Below are 23,457 nucleotides of genomic sequence, written 5' to 3' on the forward strand. Positions count from 1 at the left end.
GCTATCCCACGGGCATTCTTTGCAAAGGATGATAATTGTTCATGTAATAATTCAGCGTCAGAAATTTTCAAAGAAACACCTAAACATCTCTGATGCATTTTGGAAACATGTCCTGTGGACCGATGTAGATAGAATACATGTCTTTGGCTGCAATGAGCTACAGTATGCTTGGAAAAAAAGGATTTAATGAAAAGAACACCTCTACAACTGTTAAGCACGGGGGTGGATCAATCACGCATTGAGTTTGTGTTGCAGCCAGTGGGCCAGGGGACATTTCACTGGTAGAGGAAACAATGGGTTCAATTAAATACCAGCAACTTCTAGATTCATCAGTGCCTGTTAAAAAGAAGAGGATGAAAAGATGATGGTCTCTACAGCATGATAATGATCCTACACACATCAAAAGGCAGCCCAGGAATCTTGTACCTAAAGCCTTTTGCAAGGAAGAATGGATTAAAAATTCCTCCAACAAGAACTGGAGGTCTCTTAGTCTGCTACATTTACAAGCATTTACAAGCTGTGATTCTTGCAAAAGTGGGTGTTACTAAGTACTGACCCTGCAGGGTACTCAAACTTTTGCTTCAGACCTTTTCCTTTTTCTCATTTTAAAACCGTTAAAGATGGAAATAGAAATGTAATTCAATAAAATATATGTTGTTTCATAGTAACAGATCTTTTGACCATGGGTGCCCAAACTTTTGCAGGCCACAGTTCCATGTAGATGTCTTTTGGATGTACATTTGGAGAATTATGAAGCTTAAGCATTATTAGTCACATCAAGCACACATACAGTCTCACAGGTATACATATACCCATGCATTAGTGCAGAGTTGTGCGTGTGTGTGTGTGTATGTGTGCTTCTCAAGTCTGTGGTCTTTTATTCTTTGGCCCTGCCTTTTCCAACCCAGCAGTCCCCTCTGTGTATCCTATTGACCTGCCGCATGTGGGTGAGGCGTGTACGCAGGCCAGTGTGACAGGTAGCAGAAGGACTGGTGTGGGGGGAGAGTGAAGGTTAGGGCCGCCGCTGATTATTTCCAGGTGCTTCAGTCTTCTGTCATGCTCTGCTAATTTTGTGAGTTTGGGTGTGTATGTATGTGTGTGTAGTGGGAGTGGGTCTTCTCTATTCCATTGATCTGTTGTGTTGCTCCTGACTCCCATGCATCCGACTGCCTCTAAAATCTTGTCTGTTTGCCAGGACATGGACAAGAATAGGGGGAGGAGAGGAGGAGGGGAGAGAGAAAATATCACAGACTATAGAAGAAAAAAAAACGAGGGGCCCTAGAGAGAGAGTGAAAGAAAGAGAAGAGAGAGAAAATCCTTAGAACTGCCAGCATATTTATGGCGGATTAAGCAAACACTCCCTCTCAAGTCTTATTTAATTAGTCACTTCTTTGATTAAGCTTGTGAATTATGTCTTAGCAGTGGCAATTAAGAAATTACTCCTATTATACTGCTTTTTCATATTCATGTGTGCACAAACGTGTATGAATATTCTCTATATTGTTTATGGTCCAATTATGTCTAATCATGTTTGATTATGTGTGCACATAAGCACATTAAACGCCTGAATACAGATTTGTGTGTACATCTGTGTGCGTGTGTGTATGTGTATGTACAATGATAACTCAAAAGACTGACAGAATCTGATGACTCAACGATGACTCAACCTCCATTCATCTTCCACAGGTGTACGACACTCCCCCTATGGCAATGAAAGGCCCGAACAGCAGAGACGCACAAGAAATCTATGACACCCCCCCCAGTGTGGACAAGAACCAGCTGCTCTCCCAGCAAACGGTGAGACACACATACACACACTGACACAGATCAATCAGATTACACTCTAATGCAGGACAGGATGCCCACCATCTTGCAGCTTGAGAGCTTGTCTCTCTCACAAGAGACCAACTTATTCATTTAAAGCTGTGTGATAGTTGGAACAATAGTGCAATGTGATGCTAAGCACTGTGGTTGTGGGTTTAACGCAATACTACACCCTTTTAGCTCTTGTACACAAAATACTGATCGCAAGTTTAGTCCCAGCTGATGCCTTTTTGAACAAGCCACTGTGGAACTGTGTTCTCAGGAATGATGGTTCTGCATACAATATTTTTTTTCAGATGAGTTGGGGATGAGGTGTTCCAAAACTTTTGTCCATATAGTGTAGATAGCTAAAACGCATAAATACAGTCAATAAACATTGTTGATATTGAAAAAATGTTGTTTTCTTGTCCAGGCCTGCTTTGGGCTAATTATAACTGCACATACTTTCCAGGTGTATGACTTCCCCCCTTCAGTAAGCAAGGATGTTCCAGACGGTCCAATCAGGGAGGAAACATACGATGTCCCCCCTCATTTTGCCAAAATGAAGAGCCTTGACTCTCAGATTGAAGCCAGTCCAGAACCACCAATTCCAGAAGACGTATATGATGTTCCACCCCCTCAATTAGCTGGGAAGTCCTTGCCCGAGGCCCAGGAAATCTACGATATTCCTTCCAGCCTGCGCAAGACAGGCCCACAGGAGCAGCACCCTGCAGATGTCTATGACTTCCCCCGTGAGCGTCCTGCCATGGCAGAGGAGTCGGGTGACTACGTGTATGACGTGCCCCCGCAGGTTGTACGTGATGCAGCAGCCACCGAGGAGCTGACGGTCAGCTTCAAGCGCTTGTCAGCCTCGAGCACGGGCAGCACGCGTAGCAACCTGTCCACCTCCTCCTTGGACATGGTGCCAGTGCGGGATAGCACCGGTCCAGGCCGTGTTCTTCCCCTGGACCTGGAGCAAGCCATGGAGCGCCTGTCCCGCTTGCAACAAGCCGTAGAAAGCTCAGCCTCACTGCTCATGTCCTTCATCAGCGGCAACTGGCGCAGCCCAGTGCAGATGGAGTCCAATCTGCCGTCCATCCGCCAGGCAGCCGAGCGCCTCCGGGCAGCCGTCCGGGACCTGCTGGAGTTTGCCCGTGGTGCTGTGGCCAATGCAGCACAGGCCACCGACCGCACCCTGCAAGCCAAGCTAAACAAGCAGGTGCAGAAGATGGAAGAAGCCTTCCAGGGCCTGGTCAAGTACACTCAGGCTCTAGACGCTATAGGCTGGGCACCTGCTGCCCTTCTTGCAGCACCACCAACTGGCACTGGGGGGGATGACCTGGACAGGCTGGTTATGTGCGCCCGCGGAGTGCCCGACGACACCAAGCAGCTGGCATCCTTTCTCCATGGCAATGCCTCGCTACTCTTTAAACGGACAAACAAGCAGCAGCAGCTGCCGCTGCCTCCTGTTCCACATGTCGCAGATGTGCCAGGTCAGTTGACAAACAACAACAACGTCTCAGCCTATCAGACGGGCGTGCCCGAGAGGGCCAACATCCAGTCCCGCCCACTGCCCTCACCACCTAAGTTTTCAGCTGAGGAGGAAACTCCTGACAGGCCGTACGAGACCACAGAGGAGGGCTGGATGGAGGATTACGACTATGTGCATTTACAGGTAAGAGAGCATTTCAGTGTTAAACTGGACCTTATAGATAAAATACTGCAGGATGAGCAGTAGATGCAGTCTTTATTTATACAGGTATGTTTAACTGAGGGCTTGCAGGCCACAGCAGTGCAGCGCTTTCTCCTTTGTCACTACTGTAGCCCATACCTACCCATGGCTACTTTATCTGTGGGTTTAGCTCCAGCCCTAATCTAACACACGAAAACTAGTTACTCAAGTTACTCATCTTAATGTTAGAGCCAAGGGTGTTGAAGGAAACTGTGTGATGTGTTAGAGCAGCAATTCACCTAATTAATGTTTAGCAGAGAAAGTAAATGAAGTGTGATAACACAGTCTATTGTAATTTGATAGATAAATTGTATTTGATAGGATTCTTTAGGCTAGCAAACATGCAAGAACATCTCATCTAATAGCTACTGCGTGCATAAAAAAAACCCTCTTGAATTGCTATTAAAAACACAATGGCGTACACGTCACAGACCTTGTCATGATGTGGAGAGCTTCCAAAAACTTGTTTCCCATCAGACTGATAAACACTGTTCAACGGAAGTGCATACCGTACACATGAATATGCTGTTAGCCAAATTACTGCTATTGACAAAATTCCAACAGTTGTGGCCGTCTGCAGTGTGCAGTATATTGTATATCCGATGCACAGTGAACCTCAGTGGGTGGGTGGAGCCTGAGACTAAAGCATTTGAAATACTACAGCGCTGTGGCTAATTTGCCTTTGCTCTAGGCTCACTAAACCTGTTTCCAAGTTAAACTGTGTTGCTAGAATACAGGTGGCGTCTCACATGGCTGCCCTGCCGTCAGAGTGAGCAATGGTCCCCATGCCTCTCTCATGTGGGCTCAGCTTCTAATCCCCTAGTGTAGTACTTTAGGTGTCATCATCAATCACAACTAAACGTGTGTTGGCCTGTTTTTCCCCTCATAGCACAAATATATCTTCCCTTGTTGCAGCTGCAGACTCTACTGTGTGGTACTGTCAAAAACTACATGCAACAGCAGACTGCAGCAATTTATGCAACATTACGGAGATCATTTCTTGATCTTTGTCCATCATGGATGTGATGGCGGGACTTATGAATTTGATGGGGAGCTGTGAAATGACTGTGCTTTTTTGTGCTATGTCCACACTGCCCTCTTTTGGCTTTGATAGTAATTACATCTGCATGAACACACACTTGAGAAGATAAGATGTGAGTGTAATGAGCTGATTGTCTCATAGGGAAAAGAGGAGTTTGAGAAGAACCAGAAACAGCTGATGGAGAAAGGAAGTATCAACAGACACAATAAGACCCAGCTAGAGCAACAGCAGGTTAGTATATCTGATAAAGTCTGTTTGTGCTTTTATTATTCATGTCAAATTCAGTTTGAAATGATAGATTTTTGAAATCCACTGTAAATCTTGCAATTTCTAATAGATACACTAACACTGCACCATTTCATCATAACTAACACAGTGGTCAGTGAAACAGACATTGAGTAATCTAATAGCATACTGTGCTACTAGTAATTGGGTCAGTTATGTGGCTTTTTGGTATCTCCACTTTATTCTCTTTTTATAAATTGTATTTGATTTGATTTATTGTTTTTCTTTTATAAAATATAAATTTCTATACATTCTTTTCTTTAAGATCAGTAAAGCACTTCTAGTGTACTCTAATACACACAACATTGTGTCAATAAAGATTGCACTAGAACTGGGACTTGTTTAGAAACTGAAGTGCAGTTAAATAACTAATTAATTCAGCTTCTTTCACATTCTTGCAAGTAAATGTTTAATTTACCAGTAGGGGCCATGCATTTAAGGGAGCCATATGGGTGCGAAAAACTAGGAATATTGCAAGGGCCTGTGACTCACAGGAGCCCTAAAAACGGACTAATTGAGTGTTTTGGCAGAATTGCGGCCCAGTGTAATACCTTTTCATGGGGCCCAAAATCCATGGCAGTGTCCCTGCATGCATTGAACTATTTTTAATGCTAATGAATTAAGTACTAGACACTAGGTTCAAAATGTTCTTCAAATGAATTAATCTGGATAAAGTCAACTTTCAGTAACAGCATGTTCTAATGGCAAGCAGAGTGAGCCAGCATTGACGGCAAAATCAAAAACACTCCCATTATAATCAGCAAGCGACAGAGTGTGATGCAGTGCTGTTATGTTTTGGAGCCCTGGTTCTGAACCTAACCCCTCCATTGGTGAGGATCAGCAATGAGTTTCACCAGATAGCTTGTTACAATTGAGGGAGGACTGTAGGGGGACCTATTGTACTGTCCATCAGTTGTAATAAAAGCATATTTCCTAACTCTCATCATCATATAGGAATCAAATAGCTTGTATGTGTAACACCTTCTTACACTGAAAAACAAAACTTCTGTTGCATTTTGCAATTAAACCTAAACAGTAACAGTAGTCAGGCTGGTTATCCATTTTGTGAGTTACTAATATGTTATTCTCTGGCATTCTGCAGCTTAAGCAGTTCGAGAGGTTGGAGCAGGAGGTCAGCCGGCCAATCAACAATGACATCTCAGGTTGGACTCCGCCTCCACAATACCCTCCGCCGTCGCGCAGTAAACTATGTATGGGCGACCGACAGCTACTGCTGTTCTACTCTGAGCAGTGCGAGGCCAACATCACCACACTGACGAATGCCATCGACGCCTTCTACTCATCCATCAACAACAATCAGCCTCCCAAGATCTTCGTGGCTCACAGCAAGTTTGTGATCCTCAGTGCCCACAAGCTGGTCTTTATCGGGGACACACTCTCCAGGCAGGCCAAATCTCCGGAGGTGCGCAGCAGAGTGGCCCAGCACAGCAACGCACTCTGCGACAAGCTCAAAGACATTGTGATGAGCACCAAGACTGCGGCCCTGCAGTACCCCTCTCCGGGGGCGGCCCGGGACATGACCGAGAGGGTACGGGAGCTGTCCGGCTGCACCCAGCAGTTTCGCATGGCCCTCAATCAGCTGCTGGCCATGTGAGCCCCAGGGAAGGGCCATGTACAGACACTGAAGGGGCAGCACATGCATGAAGTCACGCTCGGACTTTAATGGACATCTGAATGAACCTCTTCCATGCCATGTGCTTTTTATTCCCAAAAAAGGACTGAAACACTATGACTGGGCAGTGCCATTGGGTGTAAATGAATCAATGTAAATATTGCACTTCCGTAAGGTGCCGGTGTGGGTTTGGGTTTGAGGGGAGGGAAATGGTGGGACAAAGCAAAGAAAGTATGAACCATATCTCTCTTCCTTTTTTTATTTGGAACAGTGGATGAAAGAAAACAACTCAAAAAGTAGTTTTTAGATACAATCCATTATTATTATTATTATTATTATTATTATTGCTATAATGTAATTATTGCTCTGATTATAAGAATTGTCATTATTATTATTATTATTATGAGATGTTGATTAAGGATGTCAAATTTCACTTGTATATGTAGGAGTACTTAATGCTGTTTTACATCAGAGATCAGTGATGAGGATTTTTTAATGAATTTGCCTGTTTGCATGAGGAAGGCGAGGACAGCAGATAAAGACATGCAGTGCTTCAGGAGGTGCTGCTTGTGTCAGGGTGGCTGCCAAGCATGCTGGACAACTTCAATTCAGTGAGTGAGCTCGACCTGCTAGTTAAAGCACCCCAATTAAACATACTCACGAATACAGAAGGCTGTGAAATGCGAGAGGTTGGACGTGGAAGACGCTATATGGTTAAAAGAACTGTCAAAACAAGAGTGTGTGCATTTCCCAAAGCACAACGTTTAACAGAGTTACTCCTCACAGAGTGCTTGCTCACCACCTCAGTCCTCCCTCTCGCTCTCTCCTGCTTGGACTATTCTGAACAGGTTTGTTTTGTCACTTGCCGTGCACTGTTCCGGATCTTTCCAATGCTCTAGGTGATGTTTTTTTCCGTTCCAGTCAGGGGCACGCCCGCCTGCCAAAGCTGTTCTCCACTGCAGTATCACGCCCTGCTGGACAGGGTCATCATGGCCAAAGGCTTCTACAGTGACTGGAGAAGACACTTCATTCTCGACAGTTCTGTTCCTAAGAGGCTCTTTTTCCCTCAGACTTTCTTTAATGCTTTACCACCTCATAGACATACACAGCTACTGTATTAAAACAGTTCTTTTTATTGCCCCCCCCCCTCCCATACGTCTCCCTCTATTCTGTAATGTGGGCAGCAGCTCTTCTGTGTAGTCACTCAGCTTTCCGTCAATAATGGGCAGTACGGAGAAAAAGCCCAAACATCTGCCTCAAACTTTTTTTCCTTGCCTTTTAAAACCCTGTTGGTTGTATTCTAAATATCAGAATATGTCAGCAGAAGTAGTTCAATGAAACTTATTATATCTTTAAGTACTGCAACATGTTGTTGTGCATATAGTCAAAATCCCTATCCAGTTAAAAAAAAAAGAGAACATTGAAAATAAATCGTGACCTGGTATTTGTTGTAATGTTATTCTGTTCTCAAATCTGTGTTTAAAGATTTGAAGTACATTGAGGTAATATGTTAAGAACATACTGTAAATTGCATAACTGGAAAATATATGTTTAATATATTTTCATTAAAAAAAATAAATCAAGGCATCCTGATCTCTGTCTAGTTATGATTCAAATGAAGTGACTCCAGATGAATTGCACCACTTACCTACATGTGTGCAAAGCCATTGGAGAGCCACATCCAGTCAACATTCATAGATCCAGGTGTTTATGTTGTGATATTGTTTCAGGCAGCTCTAAATGTTGTACATATTGTCATAAGAAATAATCTAGATCATTTTAGGATGATCTTCATCAGGTATTTCTTCAGGATGAATTGAAGTCCAGTTGAGTTTATTCTGTAATATGTAACTTAATTACCAGATTCCTGGGCTCCTTATTTACTAGTGTTCCCAAGCTGTCCACAGCTATTAAGAAACCAAGTCCCTTTCCGAGTCAGGGGCCAGCTATGAATGTCATAACTACTGGAACAGAAAATACGTTCTCTTCATATATCTTGTCTGTAGAACGTGTTATTTGATGGGCAACTCCACAGTCAGTGTCAGCAGCAATGTGGAATGAATTAAAATCATTTTAATACTCCAAGCATGATAAGAGTGAAGACTACATGTGCAGCCAGTCTTTTCTAATTGCGGCTGATGCAACATCACTGAGCAGCCAACAAGCTCTGAGTTAAGCTCCAGTTTCCTAGCTCTGATACATTACCTAGCAGACGCCTGTACTGACCAACAGCACACTGGGAGTGATGTGGGGAGAGAGCACCATCTACCCATACAGACAGAGCATGACCAATTGTGCCCTTTTAGGCTCCACCTGCCGATGGCAAGCAGCATGCAAACAACTTGACCATAAAACCTTAACATTTGTGTTTCGGTCTGTTTATACGTTTCAGTCTGTTGTACTCATGTACATGAGGGGTGAAGAGGAGAGGCAGGAGATGGGTGTGTATCTGGCACTTGCTACATGTTGAACTACAAACACTGTTTGTGAATGTGTGTAATTGATAATCACATCCGGTTTGCATAGCAGCAGCAGTTTGCTAATCCACGACCTAGCTTATGCTAACCAAAAGTCATGCTAAAGCATGACGGTAAGACCTTGGCTATGCATGTGCATTCATTTGTGGAGGCGGAGCTTTGGGAGGAGCACTAATGAGGAGTGAGTTTGGTTTGCTGTTGAGTTCAAATAACAGTCATTTTCCAGAATCCTTTCCAGCGCCACTACTGAGTAAATGAGTGTCACTGCTGAAATTGGAGCAGCTGAAATGTGGGGTTGGTAATATGCACAGACATTCAGAGAAGAAAGACATCCCAGACAACATCAGTCAGCTGCCTCGTTTTATCGCTGTGTGTTATCATTTTACCTGAAGGTTAGAGAAATGGTCTTGGGACTTGAAGGTCATCAGTTCAAATCCCTGGACTGGCAGGAAGCAGGGAAGGATGGGGAGTGAAGGGGCTTTCTCAGCACTTTCTCTTCCCTCAATGCTCACGGCTAAGCACTGTAAGGCCGAGCAGGCACCCAACCCCCAATTGTCCCTAGGTTGAATTTTGTTGTACTGCTCTGCAGCGGCTGTGAAGTGTACTTTCCTTTCCTGTTCCTTATTACACAGTGACCACCTTAAGGGATTGTTTATCTATGAGTATAAATGCAGTACGCATAGAGAATATTCTCTGCAGAGTGTGATTTTGAGGATCTCTGGGACTCAATCAACATAAAAGATTAAACTTTATCTTTATAGTAAATGCATTTTAGAATGAAACTCATTTCTGCATTTTAGTTGAAGGGTTACAAACTTGTGTTCAAGTAATAAAACAGATTAATCATGTCTAAACACTTCAAATCTCATGCTTTGATCTGATCTCACCTGAATGTATTAAAGGCAAACATTGCACTTAGTGTGACATTCTTCTATACCACTATATGATGGTTTAGTGACAATGCTCTACATTACCCTATACATAACCTTCCCATTTCAGCAATATTTATATATAATACATAATAGGAACCATATATTCACCATACAGTGCTCTGTTCCTGCCATCACACAGTTAGTTTTGAGTTATTTGTGCACGTTATTAAAGTAATCCAGGACATAATCAGGATAGCTTGGATATGTGCCATTTCACAGTGTTTGAAAAGAACAGTTTAAATGACAGGGAATTAAGAGTCAGTCATTATCTGTAAGTGTGTTCTGTGTGTAAGTGCTTTCTGGTAAAATGCTGCATGAGGTTCCCTTTGGTCATCATAAGAAAAGCAGAACAAACATTCCAGTCACAGCGATTTGTGTCAGGTTTCTAAGACATACTGATAGCTCAGAGTAGAGGGACTCATAAAGCATGGGTTTGCTGTTTATTGATGAGACTGTACTGATGCAAACTTCAATAATTAAGATAAGATTTCTTTATTATATGTTTGCACACACATGCATACTTTCATAGCTGAAATCTGTACACAATTTCAAACAGGCTTAACATTCATTACGGTGCGTTCAGCAATACATCAACTTTCCAGAAGGGAACAAAAACCTATTGAAATCTTAAAGGAAATGTAAAGAGATTTTATTCCAGGTAATTCTGGAGCAATTATATTGGTCCATTCATCAAACACAACACAAACACATTATAAAGAACAACTGACAGATCAAATTATGTCAAATAAATGATTACCAGTGATGCCGCAGCCACCCACTGCAGTGCGTGATATGGGAGTCCAGAAGAGCAGAATTGGCCTAATATCACTCAGTGCACTGCTAGCTGACACAGGTGTCTATGTGGTTGATGCAGATAGCATTCACAGCCAACCACACCAATGATGGCAGAACCACATTCAAGCCTTCATCCTCTCAGCGCTGGTAGTCTGATGAGGGAGTCCACACTCCAAACAACAACCAAAACAAAAAGAGAAATAATAATAATAATAATAATAATAATAATAATAATATTAAAATACAAATATAGTTCAGTCTAAGTCAAAACTAAAATGAAGCTTGAAGAAATTAAAACAAACTGTCACCTACACTGTCGCCTATTTGTGGTATTTGTCAAGAACTTGTCTTTACACACAGGAAACCGGACCAGAACAGAAGTTTGACAACATCATATGCATTTAATATTAATAGGTTAATATGACAAATAAAAAAGGTCAGAAATTTCACAAACAAGAACTTGACAGAACACAGATTCTTTTTTCTTTGTCTGTATAGAGAGCTTTTCAACTTATCTCTTTTGTTCTTGGTTATCCCGCTTCTTCTTAAAAACCCCTGATGCAACAGCATACAGGAAAGGGTTCACACAGCAGTTAATTACAGCCAGAGTCTTACTCAAGTCTCCAGTTGCTCTACGGAAAGATTTCAGCGCAGCGTAGACAGCGGGAAAAGCTGTGTGAGTCAGAGTAGAAGCGATGTCGATCAGGTTGATGATATGCACGGGGGTCCAGAAAAGAAAGAAAGCCGTGACAATGCTGATCACAAGCCTTCTCATGCGCTTCTTACGTTTTCTTGTGTTTTGACCTTCTTTAAGATTTGTCTTGTTGATCCAGCAGTAAGATGTCAGTATGGTGGAGAAAGGGAGGACAAACCCCAATATGACCTCAAACAAAAGAATGGTCACTTTTCCAAAGGTTGAGTCCACGCTCCTCTGGCATCGTGGAAGTCCTCGCTTGATCTGGACGCCTCGAGTGAAAACGATGGGCAAGGCGAAGACGATGGCTAAGCCCCAGAGTCCAAGTAACAATAAGCGCCTGCGACCCCTCTGCAGTCTTTCCATTTCTTTGTGGTTAGGAATTTTAGACTTGACGATATGGTAGTGGTGCACGGCCATCAGAGTGACTGTCAACACACTAGCGTACATAGCACAGTACATCAGGTACATCAGGATCCTGCAAGCCCAAATGTTGAAAGTCCATCCGTAAAAAAGGCTATATATTGCAAAGGGAGCCAAAGCAAGGGTCATGGAATCAGATACAGCCAGGTTGAGCATTAGCTTTACAGTGAAGCTGATTTTTTGGCTCCACTGACGAGCGATGGTGACGATCACTGCAATGTTGCTTGGCAAACCCACCAAACAGCAAATGGCTAGAAGCACACCAGGGCCTACCTGTTGGGAGCCCAAAGTCCTGTTGGTGGCCATGAGAACAGGATCACAGGTGGAATTGAAGCTACAGTTCAGATGCTCCATGTTAAGCCAAAGAAGTGAACAAAATGTGTGACCTGGTCGTAAACTGATACCCAAAACCAGACTTGTTCCTCTCTTAAGAGAGTGCTGCTCTCCAAAAAAATCTGTGCTGATGCGGCAGAGGCAGACCAGACTCCCCTCATCATTTCCTTAACTTGCTTGGTAAACCACTCCTTTCACACACTCAGGAGAGAGAGAGAGAGAGAGAGAGAGAGAGTTCTTAAAAAGTTGAACTAGGTATTTGGATCCTTCCTCAATAAAACTAATTTCAAACTCCTTTTCATGTGCTGACTTAGGCCTTTTAGTTTTAGCAACATATTTAACACATAACCATGAACATTACACATCCACCTTCAGGCCCTATCTTACACCAAACAGCAAAGCAAAGGATGGGAGAAGTGACATTACAGGAGTGAGAAGAGGGATTATGACATTTCTCTGTACAATGCAATAACATGATGGACAACAGCTGTGTTGCCATCCATGTCCTTCCATACATCAGTCTATTCACCCTTCTCAATTTCTTCATTATGTTTTGCCTATTGTTTTGCTTGATCTGGACGCCTCGAGTGAAAACGATGGGCAAGGCGAAGACGATGGCTAAGCCCCAGAGTCCAAGTAACAATAAGCGCCTGCGACCCCTCTGCAGTCTTTCCATTTCTTTGTGGTTAGGAATTTTAGACTTGACGATATGGTAGTGGTGCACGACCATCAGAGTGACTGTCAACACACTAGTGTACATAGCACAGTACATCAGGTACATCAGGATCCTGCAAGCCCAAATGTTGAAAGTCCATCCGTAAAAAAAGGCTATATATTGCAAAGGGAGCCAATGCAATAACATGATGGACAACAGCTGTGTTGCCATCCATGTCCTTCCATACATCAGTCTATTCACCCTTCTCAATTTCTTAATTATGTTTTGCCTATTATTGTGCTATCTGGTGTTGCCCAGAGGAGGATGGGTTCCTCTTTTGAGTCTAGGTTCCTCTCAAGGTTTCTTCCTCTCGATCTAAGGGGGTTTTTTCCCTGCAACTGTCGCCACCGGCCTGCTTGAAAGAGACTCAGACCCGGATCACTGTAAAGCTGCTGACAACATTCATTGTGAAAAAGCTCTATAGAAATAAATACATTCGAATGGATGTGTAATGGAAAATACTCCATGTAAAAACATTTAGCAGCATGAAGGCTTTGTTTACTGTTATACATTAGGTCAATTTAGGAGTTATTCTAGGCAGTTATACTTTAACTCAGTAAAAACCACAGGACAGAGCTGCTGCTGCTGTTTCTCCATTTCTAGCAGCTCTTTACGGCCTGACCACTCGGAGAGCTTCCTTGGTAGCTGATCAAATCCTGATCAAGATCCTAAAAATGTTGTGTCCAAATAAAACTAACAGACAAATAGAGAAGTACAGTATTTGCAGAGTTTAAATACAAGATGTGAATCCATGAATTGTACTGTATATATTTTTTTTTCAGGGTTCAGGGTTCCACACTGATGTAAATGTCCATTACTAACAATGGTAGTGATCTCCACAATACCTGAGAACAGGAAACCAATCTGCTTCCCCTCCTAAAATAATCTTGCTTTACAGTGTAAAAAGAGATCATTAAAAATGGTATTACATTAAAACTGCCACACTATGCATGTTTCTATATTACATTCTTCCCATTCTTCTCATATAACCTTTTCACATTCACATTTCAGATTCCTTTATAAATATGAAGAACAGTCGGCATAAATGGTGTTTTAATAGAAAGACATGGAATCAATTAAGCATGAAAAACAAAACAGAAAGCAGCAAAAACAGTTCATATGTAATTGTGGCTCTTTTTGACTATAAGGGTTTCCTACTTGTACACCTCCCATGAACACTGCATGTGTGTGGTCTCTTTCTCATGGCTGCACTCTGATGCTGTACTTTGATGCTGTATATATGTTATACAAATGACATTTCTTCAGTTTTATGTGTTTATTTTTTATATCGCCCCCATCTCCCAATATTGTTCAGGTGAAAATCAAATATCTACGTGTTTATATATATAATAATAAAAGGCAACGTTTTTTCAAGGGGTGTCCTTACTTCTTCACATGACTGTACAAAAGAGAATCAGTTGCATTAAATAGTAATTAGCAAATAAGCATAGCCCGTCGATCTTTTTATTATTATTATAAGAATTAATTAATTAATTAATTATTATAATCTTCCAGCTCAGCAATTTGCTCCGACCGTAGTACGTTAAACTCCTAATCCAGTAAAACCCTCCTTGCAGTACCAGAACAAGACTACTCTTATTTCCCCCCATTTCCACGTTTGCTCATTTAATGGGACGAACTAGAAAATACAAAAGAAAAACATTTGAAAATACAAAAGAGTTTCAATTGCATTAAATAATAAACAAATTGACTTCGTATGCAAATAAGCACAGTCAGTAAACCTTTTTTATTTGGTTTTGTTTTGTTTTGTTTTATATATTCAGGATCTTCTGGGGCTTTTATTTTGCGTTCACCTGAACTTTTATTCTATTTCCCCGCTGCTCTCCGGGCAGGGCTCGCTAGTGTTGCTGTCTTCACAAAGCTGTTTTGTGTCTCAGGCGGGCGGCCCGGATTTGCGCTTGGTTTCTTTCTTTTTTTAATTGTTAAAACTGTTGAGAGGATTTTAAAAAGTGCGCAGTTCAGCCACGAAACTATGTCAGTTGTTCCTCCGAATCGCTCGTCCACCGGTTGGCCGCGCGGAGTGAATCAGTTCGGGAACAAATACATCAGCCCCCCGGCTAAACCGCTCACCCTGGAGAGAACCATCAACCTGTGAGCAGCGCCTCCGCACTCTTACCTGTGTAGTTTGCAGTAGTACAGTAGAGTAAGGCTGTGCTTGTAAAATGTAAATGGACGCTGATGGGGATGATGGTAGCTAGTGAATGTACTTTGTGTGACTGGTTTAAGGGAGCGCTGGCGGAGCTAGCTAACGTTAGCATAGCGCGCAACAGCCGGTTAGCATATCAGGCTGCTGAAGTAATGTTGGACGTTTGGTCTGGTGTATTGTTTCCTCACGTCGTTGTCCTTGCTTCGTGTAGATACCCCTTGACGAACTACACGTTCGGCACGAAAGAGCCGCTGTATGAGAAGGACAGCTCGGTGGCCGCCAGGTTCCAGCGGATGCGGGAGGAGTTCGAGAAGATCGGAATGAGGCGGACTGTGGAGGGAGTGCTGATCGTACACGAACACAGACTGCCCCATGTTTTACTGCTGCAGCTGGGAACCACCTTCTTCAAACTGTAATTACTTCGTATCCTAACTAACTCTGCTGCATTTAGTGTTGGGCAAGCTACGTCAAAAGTAATAGAAATAAAAGCTACCAGCTGCAGAAAAAACAAGTAGCTACTCCCAGTTCACAGCATGCAGCTGCCTTAGCCACACCAGCGTGTTACGCGAAGCTACTCAGTGATTAATGTTGGCTTAAAGCTTTATTAATATTACAGTCTTCCAGCTTTTTAAACTCCTAATCCAGTAAACCCCTCCTGCAGTACCAGAACAAGGCTACTCTCATTTCCCTCCATTTCTCAGTTCATTCCCTGGTCACTTATTGGGGCAAGACTCATTTTGATTAAGATGTTAAGTGTTGCCATTATAACCTCTCCAGGAAAGCATGATGTGCTGTATGTAACACTGTAGCGGTGTTCTGGAAACCTTTTTAATCAACATTACTCCACGTTTGGCTCAGAAGTTTGTCAGAGAAGCCCGGGAGGACCAGTCCCAACTGGACTATACAGAACACAGCACTTGATCAACTAAATATATCCAGGAATAATCTGGGGAATTAACCAATGTACCATTATCAGCACTTTATGGATACAATATCTGGACTACTGACAAGCATGCTTGTCTCTAGAAAGGCTAATGATCCCAATGGAGTTAGGAACTTGAATGCAGTATTTAAAAAAAAAAAAAAATCCATACTAAACATCAATATTTAAAAAGGTATCACTGATGCACCCTGGCTTGTAATCAAACAGATTTTTAAATTAATTAATTATTTTTTTTAATCTCTAAGTTGTAAGAATGTTGGTGTTGGTGCTTGTTTTTAGTGTGGTGCAGCAGGCAAACTTGTATTGTCTGGGCTATATTTAGCTCTGTGAAATGAATCTTTAATGTGTAGTCATGAAATAGCTGAATTTTGGGAGATGGGACATGCCTGAAGTTCCTTCTCCATAATCGAACATCCTGTAAATTCCATCCCTGCCTTGTTCATGTGGCTACAACACGTCTGTGTAACCCTCCACCATCCCGTCACCTCCCTTTTAAACTGGTCGTCTCTCATTCCACATATAGAAGTGGCTTCCTACCAAGGCAGAAACCACCTGAACTCCAGCCCAAAAGTCCTCCCCTCTCACAGTCTTCCAAATTATTATAAGCTGAAGTCATAACAAAATATTAAATCTTAATCATATAATTTCAAATTGTATCTGTTAAAATAGGCCTCTTGTGGCATCCCTCAACACTGGTGCCCAACACGTCTATATTTGTATAGTATATATAAGTACATATTTGAATTTTAAAATTTCAAATTTTCTTTAAAAAGTTTTTTTCACATATAGTGTGAATAAGCTAATGTCTGTACATGTGTTTTTGAAATGGGTTGTGATTTTTGTCTTTATTGCTGTTTGTCTGTTCTCAGCCCTGGTGGAGAGTTAAACCCTGGAGAAGATGAGGTAGAGGGCCTAAAGCGTCTGATGACAGAGGTATAGTTTATTACCGTTGTTGCTAATGATGTCCTCTTTCTGGAAACTTATGTGGTGTTAACAGGTGTTCAGGTGGTCTGTTAGTCATTTGTAGTTAGCGGACACACTAGTGCTTTACTTTCACACTTTGTATTTTAACTTCAACCAGCATGTTGTGGTGAAACATCCTGATATCTGTTAAGTTGTTATTGAATTGTTTTGGCCTTTGTTTTTTGTTTAAGCCTGATGTTACATTGGCGGGTTTTTTTTTTTTTTTTGAAGTACTCTGTTAAGATTTGCAGCTTCACTGACAAGTACTTGTGTTTTGGCCAGATTTTGGGGCGTCAGGATGGAGTGAAGCAGGACTGGGTGATTGATGACTGCATTGGAAATTGGTGGCGACCCAATTTTGAACCGCCGCAGGTTAGTCATTATACAAACACGCATTACCTGTCTGCTTTAAGCATCATTAACAATCAAAATAAGGCAGATTAACACCCATAACTACATATATTAAAAATGGAATAGAAATAAGATTGTTGTGGGTTGTGCTCACAGTATACGAAGGCTTTGCTGTATTATTATTTTTTTAATCTTTTGGATTTCTTCAGTACCCCTACATTCCAGCACATATTACCAAGCCCAAGGAACATAAGAAGCTTTTCTTGGTACAGCTACAGGAGAAAGGTACGATCTCCTACAGGGAGACTATAAAAACATCTGTGCATCTATAGTATATGTATGTAAATGTTCCTTTTTTGATGATGAACTTGTGGTTGTCCTCAGCATTGTTCGCTGTGCCGAAGAACTACAAGTTAGTTGCAGCTCCTTTGTTTGAGCTTTACGACAATGCTCCTGGATACGGGCCCATCATATCCAGCCTCCCTCAACTACTGAGCAGGTAACAGCGTGAAAGAGAATTGTGCATTCGGTACAGTTATATAAAAAAAAAAAAAAAAAAAAATTGAACTGAATGGACTTCAGTTTAGTTTTATTGCAGTTTTACTCTCGAGCAGAAAATAATGTGGTTTAACATCTCATCTCTCTCTGACCGTGTGGGTTGCTTGAACCACTTGGGCTGCAGCCATCTGTTTCTGACCTGGTTTTAGGTACTTAAACCACAGAGGCATACGTCACATCATAAACTGAAAGATATTTAGGGCAGCTGAGGTTTCAGATTGCACTCCTAATAGGTCATAATAGTTGTGTAACTTTTATTTATTTATTTTTTGTGAACAGGTTTAACTTCATCTACAACTGATGGGCCTGTTGCGTGTATGGCTGTCTCTGTGAGTGCAGTCTGAGCTGGTGAAAAGACACGAGGCCGAGAGAAAGTGACCAGGTGAATAACCAGCCTGTCACTAGAGGGAATCGACCTGACCCTGTTTTGAAACATAATTCAAATTTATTTTTGTTGTTTTTTTAGTTTGCATCTGGTTTTGTCTTCAACTGTGTTGTAATTTTACTCTTAATTAAACCTTCTTTTGGCTGAAAAGCAGGGGTTTGAGTTTTATGTTAAGTGTCTGTCTTTAGTAAATAAAATTGTATTATTATTTTTTTTTTATATTTGTGTGTTTTGTCATCCTTTTATAATAAACTGCTATCTGAGAATTTTGAGAGTTTCTCGTGTGAAAGTCCTTGCAAAACAGTTGATAATGCAGTGGTATTACTGGAAGAAGTGCAGCTTGCTAAAAACGGTCCTTGCGCAACATTGTAAGCTTCTGTTTTCTGCAAAGTTGTCTCTTATCCATTGTGTTGCTGCCTTTTTTTAGTTTTCAGGTTTCTGTTGACCCAGAACGTAGACGTTTATTCTGACGTTGACGTTCATAAGGTCTGAGACCTTGGTATCTGAAAGCTTTTGGGGTATGCAAACTTTACGTATCCACATAACTGTTCACAGTAATAGAAATTTTGATCAGGGATTCCCATATATTTGCATGACACTGTATATGTACATATATACTAAGGCCATAACCATGAATTGAATGTTGGAGGGGGACCAAAGGTTGTGAAGTGCACGTCCCAGGAAGACGACACCTCAAGACGTCAGCACTTAAGTACCGTAGGCTGTCTTCTACAGATTTACAGACAAGGTCTGCAGGACGTCAATCTCTGATTTCATCGGGCTGCCAGGAGGCCTGCCATGACTGCCCTTAATCGCCAGGCCTGTTTGCGCTGGTGTCGGCAACACATGCACTGGAACTTGACCATGTGGAGGGGTGTTATGTTCAGCGATGATCCAGATTCTGCCTATGGCAATTGGGTCATAGGGTCGAAGTCTGGAGAAGACGCAGAGAATACTGTGCTGATTGCGGCATCTCCCTTACTGAACAAAACGAGGCCTATCATCATTGGCGGCTCAATCTTAATGCAGAGATATTAAGATGAAATTCTGCGACCAGTGGCAATCCCATATCTCCACGGTCTGGGACTAACTCTATCCTCCAAGATGACAATGCTTGACCCCACAGGGCAGGGTTTATCAGAGATTGCCTCCAGAATTTGAGAGTGGAGAGGATTTGGCAAATGTTGAGTGGCGCAACCCACATACTCAGCTCTGCTGCTTGTCCCACAAATACATGTTCCTTACAAATGAGGCACAATTAAAAAGGTAAATTGACAGGCTTTCCAAATGATTTTTTCCTCTGGGTGCACTTTGCACTGCACTTTGACCCTCTGCAGCTTCTCTTTAGGTGTAAGGTCATGATGCAACTGTCCTGGGCAGCATATCCAATATTCATTACTGCTTTCCTGTAGTTCAGATTTCACACTGAGCTCCAGGAGAGACTCCCTTTTTTTGTTACAGAATCAAACCAAGTGTCCAGTAAAAACCCAGAACATACACACATCAAATCGCTCTGGGTTATCAGGAGGTGATGCGCACTTTACCAGGGTCTGGAAGAAGACCCATACTGTTACCCTCAGCTGAGAGGAAATTGGTTTGGAAGGAAGGAACAGGAATCACCAAGGCGCAAACCTGCCATGAACTGGAAGCTGCTGGAAAACCAGTGTCACTGTCTACAGTCAAGCAAGTTTTACATTGTCATGGACAAAGAGGCTGTTGTCCAAGAAAAAAGCCCCTGTTCCAATGTGTTTGCAGCTGAACCATATAGACAATAGAATTGGAGTTGGAAATGGAGTTTTTTGGCGATAATGACCAAAAGTATGTTTGGAAGAGTAAAAGCAAGGCGTTTAACCCCAAGAACACTGTACTAACTGTCAGGCATGGTGGATGAAATAAGGAAAGTAAATAGAATAATGTGGATGGCAGGGAGAGGGGGGACTAACTCAGAATTCTTCTGCATAACCTCAAACCATCAGCTAGAGGGCTGTAACCTGGGTGTTCCAACAGAACAAAGACCCCAACAGACACATCAAAGGTGGTTGTGATATAAAGCTTTTGAAATGGTCTCCCAAAGTCCTGACCGCAAACCTATGAGATTCAGTCATGTGAAAAGGTTATTACATTCCATAGAGACCTTTTGTTATTTAAACATTTGGACATTTGGTCTTCATTGTAATAAGGTGAGATGTGAGATGTGGGAGGTGATATAACTAAACTAAACGAAATCTAAAGAAATGTTTTTTAAACATCATTTACAAAATGTTCAATTTCATAGAAAAGCAATTTTCTTGTAAGGAACCCTATGTCTATGTGGATACCCTATGCCCTAATAGCTGGTCTTTTTCCCTTTGGATTAAAGAACCATAATTAGACATTTTCTATACTCATCTACTAGTACATGACATTGACTGAGAGAGTTTCTTTCCCCCACTCCTCCATGTAGAATTCTTTCAGCTGTGTGATGTTTTAGCTCAGTTTTTGTACAGTTGGTCTCACATTTTCCTCAAGCACCTTCTGATACAATTAAGAATTCATACAGGATTTTATGACGGAGAACTTGCCAGGCCCTGCTGCAGCAAAACAGCCCCAAACCATGTCATCCTTAACAGTTAGTATTAGGTTGTGCTTAGTATTTGATTTGTCTGCTATGTCATGAACACACTACACTAATCAAAGTGTTTGAAGTATTTGGTGGCTTGAGTAAGCCTGCTGTCTACCCTGGTTTTGGGGGTTATGTATGTTTTATGTAGCACAGTGAGTGAGTGAATGAGTGGAGAAGTACACACGGCATGTCTTTGACTTGCACAGATCTGTGTTAAATGCATGTGACTCAAATACACTAACAATGCCCACAATTGCTGGTGGAATGTAATTGGTTGTAATTGGCTAAAACAAGCTACATTACAAAACATCTAACCAACCAGTCCTATGCATGTCACAGTTTAGTGTGCTCAACTGGCTAATAGTCTCTGTTCTTTAGTGGTTTGAGCACTGGTGCACTGATTAGCCGGCACCAGAACAGCAGGTGTAGACACATAATAAAGGCAATCAAATAGACAAGACTATCCAAAAGAGTTTTTCCAAAAGCTGCATTAAAAGTGTGAATATATATATATGCAAATAGATTATTAAAAGGCATGTATCAGTTTTTCATCATCTATATCCTAAAATCCAAGCAGTGTCATATCTGAAGGGTCCTTTTTGAAGCACCTAAATCATCGGAAATTCTGGGCAGCTCACACTGATTGTAATTTCTGTCTGCTATGTGGACAAATTGTAGGCTATCTTTCTTCTGGCGCCCTCATGTGGCCGGTACTTTTCATGTAGCTTTATAAAACTCTTTCAAGCAGTAAGATTGGGCAAAGTCTGATGGTTCTCCTGACCTGTAGTGCATTTGTAGTATTTTATCTGTCTGTACATGGAGGTTTTACCTCCAGCATCCTGATGTAGCCTATTTTAGCCTATGTCCTGTATGTTCATATGTACGTGCATATGGTGGCTCTCCTGTCCCACGCCATTTCTTCAGACATGCCTGCTCTATTTCATGATGAAGTGTTTCCGGGTTCAGAGGTATTTGGGGTGAGTAGGCCAAAGGCCCTAAGCTCATGTTCAATGTGCAGATTTGACAAAATTCACTTCAAAAACAACCAAAACAGCCTTAAAGTCCAAGACAACACGTCTGACCCTATTTTTAGCAGCTTATGCCATGCTGAAATAAGCCGCCCACAAGATGTAATGCTGGAAATGTTTATTTCAAGAACTAACATGACATTTTGAGCCCAAACCCTTTTTTTTTGTATGTTTCTTTTGCGTACAATACGTACATGTCTTCATTTCTGCATATGTGTGTACAAGTTTAAGTTTAAGGTTTATACACATTGCACTGTTGACGATGGCAGTCATGGACAGAAAAACTCCAGTGTGAAAATGCAGCATTGGTGTTTTTTTAACAGCCCTTTCATTGATTCAGCTGGGAAAAGAATGCATGTATGAAGTCAGCAAATCCTGACAAGCGTGACCCGGTTTCATTGGATTAGGCTACATTCGTTTATTACCAGTGCAAATGATCAAATGAAAAATAAAACATTTTAATAACTGCTAGAAATCGAGGCGTCTGTGGAAAAGCGTTCAGAGAGGAAAAAAAAAAAAACAACAGCACCCTCTTCAAAACAAACCATAAAACACTGTGTCGTGTAGGGTGAACTGAGGAGATGAACATAAAAAGAAACCGTGCTATTTCTAATACAGTTATCACTCTTAGTGCAATTACTATTATGCCATCAGTGTTTTCATCATCAGTGTTCACACAAATACTTTTTTATGTGTTCAAGCCATACATTCTAATGGTCACATGTATTGCATCTTTGGGATATCTTACAAATCAGTACCACAGTATTGCACTTTCAGTTGAAAAAGAAAAAAGAGATCTAGGGGGTTTTCTGCACAATATGGCTGCCACAGAAAGTCATGTTTTGTCTCTCTGACATGTTAGCGGATCTCATACATCTATTTTAAGTGGCTACATGTATGAGGCATTTTCATTGTCGGCTGAAAAAGCAAACTTTTCCACATAAAAGCTAAAAGCACTAATCTCATGGTGTGTAATCTTAAGTGTGTTTTTTTGCATTGTAATGAAACACAGAATTGCTGTGTAATTATTAAGCATAATGACTAATGAGGTATAAATTACACACACACACGAAATCTTATGCTAAAGGACGGCCTTGGCCAAATGTATATAATATAGAGTTCATTTTATATGGTCGATATTAAAAATAAAAACTCAGTGTGGTCTGTGCAGAGTTTTGTGCACATTACAGAGTTAGTAACACTCCCATTGTCAGAAATCACAGCCTGCAAAGGCTTATTACAGCAGCTAAAAGTCTTTGAGTTCTTGTAGTTGAGTTGTATTTTTTCCCACTCCTCTTTGCAGAAGCTAAGATATCCTTGGGTTGTATTCCAAAACTCATCTGACTTGTCTAGGTGCTCTGTAGCTAGCATGCTTCAAATGTTGAGTTTTGTGACAAGGTCACAGTCAAGGTTTCTTTCTTTTTGCTTCCATGAAGACTGTTTGTGTAAGCGACAGTGGAATGGTGCAGCACCACTCTACGCTTTCATGTCTTATCAGCACAAACCCAGCCAACATGCTCATGTGGGGCTCACATGGGTGAAATGTGGGCTAGGTGGGTTTCAGGTGGGTATGCACCCTCTACGAGTGGGTTTGTA

General features: G+C 41.7%; 3 protein-coding genes across 4 annotated transcripts in view; 2 read left to right on the forward strand and 1 right to left on the reverse strand.

Annotated features, from left to right (window-relative positions):
• bcar1 (BCAR1 scaffold protein, Cas family member) overlaps positions 1 to 9,859 on the forward strand; it is a 99,959-nt gene extending 90,100 nt beyond the window's left edge. For both annotated transcript variants that reach the window (XM_072695001.1, XM_072695000.1), the window contains exons 4-7: positions 1,687 to 1,797; positions 2,276 to 3,478; positions 4,719 to 4,808; positions 5,965 to 9,859. In XM_072695001.1, coding sequence (XP_072551102.1) covers positions 1,687 to 1,797; positions 2,276 to 3,478; positions 4,719 to 4,808; positions 5,965 to 6,477 — 1,917 coding nt within the window. In that variant the 3' untranslated portion in view covers positions 6,478 to 9,859. The remainder of the gene's footprint in view (positions 1 to 1,686; positions 1,798 to 2,275; positions 3,479 to 4,718; positions 4,809 to 5,964) is intronic.
• Positions 9,860 to 10,417: 558 nt separating this feature from the next.
• Positions 10,418 to 12,249, reverse strand: LOC140574920 (leukotriene B4 receptor 1-like). The gene has a single exon (XM_072695002.1). It carries the CDS (start codon positions 12,168 to 12,170, stop codon positions 11,211 to 11,213), a length of 960 nt encoding a protein of 319 aa, XP_072551103.1. The 5' UTR covers positions 12,171 to 12,249; the 3' UTR covers positions 10,418 to 11,210.
• A 2,463-nt stretch (positions 12,250 to 14,712) lies between these two features.
• nudt21 (nudix hydrolase 21) lies at positions 14,713 to 18,497 on the forward strand. Its single transcript, XM_072695068.1, has 7 exons — positions 14,713 to 14,976; positions 15,243 to 15,443; positions 16,844 to 16,907; positions 17,220 to 17,309; positions 17,498 to 17,573; positions 17,673 to 17,787; positions 18,126 to 18,497. The coding sequence occupies exons 1-7, from the start codon at positions 14,858 to 14,860 to the stop codon at positions 18,145 to 18,147; spliced, it is 687 nt and encodes a 228-aa protein (XP_072551169.1). The 5' UTR covers positions 14,713 to 14,857; the 3' UTR covers positions 18,148 to 18,497.
• Positions 18,498 to 23,457: the final 4,960 nt, after the last annotated feature.

The sequence above is a fragment of the Salminus brasiliensis genome, chromosome 13, assembly GCF_030463535.1.
Source record: "Salminus brasiliensis chromosome 13, fSalBra1.hap2, whole genome shotgun sequence".
NCBI classification, from domain to species: domain Eukaryota; kingdom Metazoa; phylum Chordata; class Actinopteri; order Characiformes; family Bryconidae; genus Salminus; species Salminus brasiliensis.

Bases quoted from the DNA above. Each gene is read 5' to 3' on its own strand.
- LOC140574920 (XM_072695002.1), bottom strand. From the start codon at position 12,170: ATGGAGCATCTGAACTGTAGCTTCAATTCCACCTGTGATCCTGTTCTC.
- nudt21 (XM_072695068.1), top strand. From the start codon at position 14,858: ATGTCAGTTGTTCCTCCGAATCGCTCGTCCACCGGTTGGCCGCGCGGA. The intron at 14,977-15,242 runs GTGAGCAGCGCC...TGCTTCGTGTAG, and splicing joins CTGGAGAGAACCATCAACCT to ATACCCCTTGACGAACTACA. The intron at 15,444-16,843 runs GTAATTACTTCG...GTCTGTTCTCAG, and splicing joins GGAACCACCTTCTTCAAACT to CCCTGGTGGAGAGTTAAACC.